The following is an 8,157-nucleotide window of genomic DNA, read 5'->3' as shown; positions in this document are numbered from 1 at the left end:
AGGTTGTGCTAATTATTGCTTTGTGGTGCATGATTGTGATTTTTGGCATGCAGTGTCGCATACCAAATTCCCCAAATAAAATGTTACATGATATCCTAAGAGCTCTTAGGAAGCTTTAAAAAGGGATTTGTCCACTAAGTGGGTATCTCTTCCGGTGAAGCCAACTGATGCAGCAGGAATGGTTTACGGAAAGGGAACTGTAGTCAGCAAATAATCAGTCTCTTGAAATAAGTGCAAGGGAAAAGGAAAACCTTCCATCAGTTTCATGTTTGTAAAAGTTATCAGAAATCCTGCTTTGATTGTAAAGGGTTTATAGCTATATGTTTGAATAGCTAAAACATCTGTGCAGCAATATTGTGAAATCCTGAACTCTTGATAAAGGGGACTGCTAAGTGATTGGTTCATAGAGACTTTACGGGCAGCAAGAGCTGTAAATAGTGGTCATTGCTTTCCTTTCCTAGTCTTGGTCAGAGGATAAGTTAAAACACAGCTAGTATTTAATGTATGAGTGTATGATTTTCCTTTGAGAGCGAGAAAGCAGGAGAGCAGGAAATGTCTAGGAAATGGTTCGTGACAGAAACCTGAAGTTGTAAATAAAAGAGAGAAGGAAGAGAGCTTGTGGATGCAGTTTGTGAATAGTTGAAATACTGATACAACAGCAGCAAAGGGAAACCAGACTTCTTCAAGGCTGAGCACTTCCTAACCCATCCCGATGGAAGGAGAGACAGTATCGGATCCCAGGAGAAGAGCCAACAAAGCCACCCGGATTGCCCTCGGTGTGTTTGTGAGCGGCACTGTTGTGCTTGGCACCGTGCTTTTCTTGGGTAAGTGAAAAGTTCTAGGCTAATGTGAATGTAAATCTCCTGAGCTGGTCTGCTTTTTGCTGGAGTTTGTGCTGTATGACTTACCTCTGCATGTTTTGGTGAAAACCTTGGTCTCTTCTCCTTTTTTCCTGCTTTATTTTTACCCTGAAGTGGAAATGTGCCAGTAGAGAGATTTGTTATGAAAATGTTACAGCTACAGCATGAACTCACGTAACTTTGAATGCTGAATTTAAATTTGTGTGCTCAGTTGAATGTGTTCTAGCTAGAATGGGGTTCTTTCATAGAACGGGGAGATTATGTGTATCAGTAATGCTGATTAACTTGCAGATTATTACCAGTGTGGACTAATATTCTTCACTTCCTGAAAATCAGTCTGTAGTGCATACATTTTACAGAATCTTTTGGGTTATCCCAAAGATCCCTCATTTGGTTTTCATTAGGGTTTGACTAAAATTCCTGTAGAAGGCTTCAGTCATGTCTATGCTTGCACATTTTTTAGCTGCTGCTGTTTTTCTAAGGTGAATTGCAAAGTCATCTTTGCAAATATCGTAAAAAATGCATCCAGGATGAAATTAAACTGTTTTGATCAGATTTATTAGCTGTTACTGCGAAAAAAGGAGAAGGAAATAGTTTTTACTCTTCAGGGTTTGGAATCATGTGTAGATTGACTTTTTTGGAGTGTCATATGGAATCACCTCTAAAATGATGTGGAATAGTATATCTGTATCCAGAAAACACCAGTTAATGAATCGAAAATGGTATTCTGTAAACGCTTGCAGAGAAAGATACCCTTTTGGAATAATTCAGCCAAACTTTTAACTTCTGTTGATTGACACCAATTTCTGTGAACTTGAGGTATAGCCTGTAAGAATGTCTTTTGCTTCCCTCAGGTCTTTTATGATCTTTTTTGAAAGGTATGGTTTGTCACAACAAAGAAAACTATGCTAGGATTTCTATAGAATACTTAAAGCAACAGGCTCCCCTTTCTAGTACTTTCCTGTTCTAAAACAAATTCTACAAACATTTGCACACAAATAACTTGTGTATGTGAGAAATCACTTTATAAATGTGAGCAGAATTAGATCCTCATGTTGGTAGTGCAAACTGTTGATTCTACTTTTTTTATAAATGTTTTTCACTTAAAAAGAATACAGTATCAAACACCATGGATTAATTGAGAGCTTAGTTTTTTAGCAGTAGATTGTTCATATATTTATTGCTTGTAGAAAACCATACAAAATTACCACCATAGCTTGTCAGAGATGAATTCTTTATCCATAGATCAGACATGAAAATTCAAGCAAATGTATTGATTCTTATAGGTAGTTTTATAAGCATACTTAGGCCCATTCTGTACCCAGGGATTCAATGTAAAATTTTCCATTGGCATAACTGCATAGAAAATAAAAATGCTGGCCTTGGGTCAACCAAAATGTTTTTAGAATTTATTTGGAATTTGTCAGAGAGTTTCAACTGAAAGAATAAAGGAAAAAAGGAAAAAATTGTTTCATTTCAATATTTTGTCAATAAAATGTTCCAGTGTTTCCATTTCAGTGTTTTGACACTATATTTTATAGTGCAAATTTACTTGAATTTAATTCTTTTTTAGTTTTGTAAAACTGTAGCCAATGAAACCATTTAATTTTGGGTCTTATGGAGCATTTCAGGCAGCTCAAGATGACCTTTTTTCTTCACTTTTCATTTAATCTGCAAAATTTTTCATTTCTTGTAGACCTGAAACAACTTCCCTTCAGTTTTTCAGTCTGAGAAGTTAAACCACAGCCTTCTCCTCCTCTAGTCTTCTTCTACAGCTCTATAAAGAGCCGGAAGAATCATGTATTTCTATTTAGTGTTGCTTGTGCTGCTGGTACTAAAGCACAGCTTGGGGTTCTTGGACACTTTTCTGCAATTTTCTGGATGTCTGTAGCACCTGTGTGCAGACGGGCTGGTGCTTCACTAAGTGCTTTCCCACTAAGCCTGAGTCTCCTTGGAAGCAGCAGGGCTGCGGTGGATGCAGGAGCTCAGGCTGGCTGGATCTTCTGGGCACGCAGCAGCCATCAGAGAAAGCACCAGCCCTGCTGTATAGTCACCGCATAGCAGAGACGTGGTCTTTGTAACATTTCATGAAGAATTGTTCTGCGTGTTTGGAAATCCCAGGCACATAGAGGTTTTCTCTAAATTCTCCCTTCCCTAGGCAAGATTAAAAAACAAGGGAAAAAATCCCCCCTGTTCTAAACAAGATTAGGGTGGAAAAAGTAGGCACATCCAGGTAATATGTGTCAGGGCTGCTGATGGGGGAGGCAGCTAGGGCAGTCTGCCTCGAGGCTTGGCAGTAGTAAGGCGGCTAGAGAGACCTCCTGGCTTCTGTGGTGCAGTTGTGGGCATCCCTGGGGGCCAGCACAAGTGCTATGACATGGAGAGTACTGGCCTTCAGAGGAGCCAGTCCTCCTTCAGAGACACAGGGGCTTGGCCGGAGGCCTCCTGCCTAGCTGCAGTCATACCAGCAGCTTCAGCTGGGAGCTAGCAGGCACATAACTGGGCGTCCTGGCTGTCCTGTCTTGCGAGGTGGGTGCCGGACTAGGAGCATGTCTACTCAGGGAGTCCCTGAGTCCCCCCTACTCTGTGGTGAGACTTTGTCTAGAGAGCTCGGGGCCAGCTTGTGAAGAAGAGCCCTGAAAACCCCATGGGCTGTGGCAGGGCAGAAGCTTCTGACTCAGACCCGTCCCTTGCTCGGGAGACCGGGCCAGAGAGAAAGGAAGCAGTTCACTGTCTGATTCCTTCAAGGCAAAAAGTCAGGCAGCTTTAAAGCATGTTTCAGTAACTTCTCCCCCTGCTTTGGTAGTTTTTTGAACTTCTCAGATTATAAGAATGTCCACGTTATTTGTGTCCGGATATTTCTATGTGTTTTCCCCTTTCAGTTTTTTTTTTTTTTTTTTTTTTTTTTTTTTTTTTGACCTTATCATTGTGTTGATTTGCGTAAGCACCTGGAAATAAGCTTATAAAGCAGATGCTGAGAAGCTGGGACACCGAGTGTTAGAGCCACTGCTGTAGGTGATAATGTAGTGATGAATTCTGATAGCAAAAAAAGGCAAGAGAACAAAACCAGGCAAAAATTTTCAATCAAGAGTAGCTTTTTAATTAAAAGTGAAGTATTTTTGTCAAAGATTATCTTTTTAATTGGCTCCTAATGAGAAAGATCTAAATGAAACAAAACATTTAAGATTCTATTTTATTTTATTTTCAAGTATCAAAACTGGAGGGTTATTTTAGATTTCTTTTTTTTCCTTCTCTGATTCTTTTAAGTTTTCCCTCATTTTCCATTGAGTACAGTAGAATTAAATAGTATCTGGCATTTTCTCTTTGTTTTTTCTTAAGAAAAAATTTAGCAAACTTTCAAGATCTGGGCAAGTTTTAAAAGGCTAGCTTAAAGGAGGGCAAAAGTGAGCCTCCCCAAAGAATGAGGAGTGCAACACTTTGAACCATGTGAAATAATAATGGATAATATTCCTATTATTTAATTACTTTTTTTCCTAGAGTTGTACTTGCACTTCCTTATATTTTCTGCTATTCTTCAATATTTCAGTTCCCATTTCTATATGCCTAAAATCTATTGACTTTCTTGGCTAATCTACAAAGCTTGTTGAGAGTTTATGTTTTATTGAGTTAATGCACGCTCTGGTAAGTTGTCCAGAAATAGTTTTCCATTTTCAGTTTCTAAGAAAGTTTGAGTGAAAGCCAGCCAGTTCTGTCATTAATTGTCACTAAAGCTATGAAGCTGAAAGTATAGGAAGAGATGGAAAATCTTTATGTTAAATTCTAGCATTGGTTTTCTCATAGCAAGATTTCCCCACATTGAAATACATACTTATGATTGTATATCTTCTGTCTCTCTTGACCAATATAAAACTTCAGGAGAAATTGCTTTATAACCACCAGCACTGTTAGAGTTATGATACCTTGAAATATTCTGTTGGTGTGCTTTTTTATTTATTTTTTCCCCCACCATAGTCTGGGTTAATATAACGGAAATAGCAAGGCTTTTCCTTATGTGTGCACATCTACCTCTTGGGACTAAAGCAGGTACCGTCCACTGCAGGGCACTGTGAGCACTGCTGCATACGAGTAGCTGTAAAAACCCTGCAAAAGCCTGCTGGATAGCTACATGTTAAATTGCCAGCTGCAAAAGATGCCTCTCAGGAGGATGATAATGTCAACGATTAATTGTTTGTATTTTGGTAGTGTGCACTGTTCTTGAGTAAGGCTGAAGTGTTATTATTCTGGGCACTGTGCAAATGTACAGTGAGAGGTAGCCTTTGCTCCATACTGCCTGCCAAGACAGAAGGAGGAGAGGAGGAAACAGGCCCAGCAGGGGAAAATGATTCACTAGGAGGAAATGATTTGCTAGGAGCTGCAATATTTACTTAGTACGTGTTCTAACGTTTTAAAATTACGGTAGTCAGAGATGCAATTAGGGTCAGATCTTGCACTGACATTTGAATGATCAAATACACAATGTTGGGCTTGAACCCAAGAATGGTCAGTTCATTACAAATGATCTCATTATGGCTTTCCATTTTGCAGTTAGCCAAGGCCTTATAAAGTTTCATCAGAAGCAACAGTACTGTTTGACTTCAGAATGCATTGAAGCTGGTAAGCAACATTTTTCTCCCCTCTGTTATACAGTAACTGCAGCATGTTAATGAGATATTGATACCGTTTTAATTGACCATCATTCCTTTTAGTCATAAAACCTAATTAATTACGGAAACAAAGAATGAGGTTTTTTTGGAAAAGATCAGTATTTAAGTTATTGCAGATCTGTTTCTTTTCTACACTTCATGTTCTGAAGTGTTTTAGCTCAATGCTACCCAGATTAACTTGAAAAGCTCCCTAAAGGTCTGGGGTTGTCTTTGTTGGTTTCTTGTTCTGTTTTTTATAGGACACCAAATGTTGGGTGACTCGACCTTAAGGTGTATTTTGCTGTTTCCTTTTCAGTAGTCAGAAAAGTAGCAAGCCAATAAATTGTTAAACGCAGAGGTGCTTTAGGGTCAGATCTTGTGTAGACTTAAAAAGTCATAATGTGGTAGCTATGGCTCAAAGTCTGGAACTACTTCCAGATGGGCAGGTTCTTTCCTCCACACATGTGGTAATGTTTACAGAGCTGGGACACCTGTTAGTATTAAATGTGTGCTACAGGGATCAGGTTTGGTAGAACCTGAAAGTGACGCTTTGCACTGGTCAGTTTTTACAAAGATTTTTATCATTGAATTTAGTGAGAGAAAAGATCAAATGATAGTTATCACATCTGGAAATCTGACCTGAAATCTGACCTGTTTAATTAGCTTAGTGCCACAAGGTGGACATTATGTGAATTTATAAAAGTATTTATTCTGAACCATAAGTGTTCTGTTCTGAACCATATTAAACTAATCCTGTAAGGTGTCTGACTTGTGTTTGATATCTTGATGAGATTCCTTGGGGCTACATAAATCATTTGAAAAAATTACAGATCTTGACTTTTCCGTGATGTTTCCTGTCATTCTGCTTCCACTCTGTGCTGCACTGGCAGTGCTCTTGGCCTCTCTAGGCACCACAGTCCATAGCTGATTTCTCAAAGACTGTGTATATCTAAGTAAGGTAGGGTGACTTACCAAAACTTTTAAAAAGTGTATGGGCTTCATCTTGAGCTTTGAGAGGAAAAAATGTGACTTAAGAAGTTGAATCTGAATTGGTTTTGTTGTTCTGCACCAAGGCAGACTTGGAGACCTGTGTGGCTTGACTGTTTTAGCTCAGAGTACAGTACACGGTTACTCCACGGTGTCTCAAGACCTGGGACTTGCCTGGCTCAGCAGCTTTTCAGGAGTGATAGAAAAATTGCCAAGTACCAAAATGTCTTCAGCAAAATCAAATTGAGAGTTCTCACATAAGAGTTAAAATTACAGCTGAGACAGAAATATCATAGGAAGAGTTATTCTAAATAAAACTAGTGGATACTAGGAACAATACCACAAAGTCTACAAAACTTATCAGATTTCCTTCCAGGCCTTTTAATCAATGTTGTTTGGATAAACCTCAAAATACATGGGTATGTAGTCATAAAATGGCAAGTACCCACATACCCTTGAAGTGTTACTCTACTTATGTAGATTTATGCCACAATTATTTTAATGCATGATCATATTGAGTGCCTAGGCACTCAAAACTTATTTTATCAAGTCTCTGGCTTGTCATACTGATCTCTCTCTTACCAGTCTCATTTGTAATATGCAGCAGCTGGTGTATACAGTCACAAAAGTAAGCTGAAAACACTGCAGTTATCTCTTCCAATGAATGATAGATCAGAATTTGATTTGTTTTCTTGTGCAGCTATTTAGCTGAAGGTCAACAGTGTATAATTTCTGGTATGCTAATTACAATCTCTTTGATAGGTATTGCTACTAAATTGCTCAGGCAATTAATGCCATCATGGCAAAATACAGAACCTATATTTAGGTGTCTGGCTCCAGCAGTTTGAATTCTTGTAGTACTAGATTCATTGGTCATCTCTGTACAGCATTCAAAAAGCACATATTGCACAGATATTCTGTATTTTTTGTTTCACATATGGGCACTGTTAGATGTTAGAGAAGCTGAGTGGTATTCTTGCTGCTGTTTTAAAAACGGCAGAGGCTTGGACTGGACGCATTAGTCCTAGAACAGCAAGACTTAGCTTTCAGGTGAGGTCAACATCACATTTCAGAAACTGGTAAATGTTAATCCTTTCTGGACTGTTGCCTGACATAATTCTGTTTAAGTAAAAATGTTTCATAAAATTAATGTGATTTTTTTTAACAGCTGCTGCCATCTTAAGCAAAATAAATCAATCTGTGGATCCTTGTGAGAACTTTTATCGATTTGCATGTGATGGTTGGATATATAATCACCCTATTCCAGAAGACATGTCAAACTATGGCGTTTATCCTTGGCTGCGGCACAATGTGGACCTTAAACTAAAGGGTAAATATGTCATTTCTGAAAATGTTACGTTGGCTTTTGATTGTAGCTTGTAACTGGCTGGTTTGAAACAGATGAGGACTCCATGCTCCTTCCTAAGTACTGTGTAATAGCCAACAGACCAACTTACTGTTCTCTTTTAATTATATTTTTGGTGTTTTCCAGTGAAAATAATATTAAGAGAAAATGATTTACAAGAGAAACAGAATGCAGGGACAAAATGTTACTTATGCCAAAGGAAAAGACTGCAGGATTTGAATGATTCCCTTCTCGCAGTAGAACGGCAGACCAGAGCACAAGACCACAACGTGCACATTTAGACCTGGGACAGACATTCTTA

General features: G+C 38.6%; 1 protein-coding gene across 2 annotated transcripts in view; it reads left to right on the top strand.

Annotated features, from left to right (window-relative positions):
- The first annotated feature begins 122 nt into the window (after positions 1–122).
- PHEX (phosphate regulating endopeptidase X-linked) overlaps positions 123–8,157 on the top strand; it is a 106,865-nt gene continuing 98,830 nt past the window's right edge. For both annotated transcript variants that reach the window (XR_010385380.1, XM_026120672.2), the window contains exons 1-3: positions 123–824; positions 5,406–5,474; positions 7,659–7,820. Coding sequence is in view for 1 of the 2 variants with exons in the window: in XM_026120672.2 (XP_025976457.2) it covers positions 713–824; positions 5,406–5,474; positions 7,659–7,820 (343 nt within the window). In the remaining variant the exon portion in view is untranslated. The remainder of the gene's footprint in view (positions 825–5,405; positions 5,475–7,658; positions 7,821–8,157) is intronic.

The sequence above is a fragment of the Dromaius novaehollandiae genome, chromosome 1, assembly GCF_036370855.1.
Source record: "Dromaius novaehollandiae isolate bDroNov1 chromosome 1, bDroNov1.hap1, whole genome shotgun sequence".
In the NCBI taxonomy this organism is placed as follows: domain Eukaryota; kingdom Metazoa; phylum Chordata; class Aves; order Casuariiformes; family Dromaiidae; genus Dromaius; species Dromaius novaehollandiae.
This window is presented reverse-complemented; position numbering and strand designations above follow the sequence as displayed.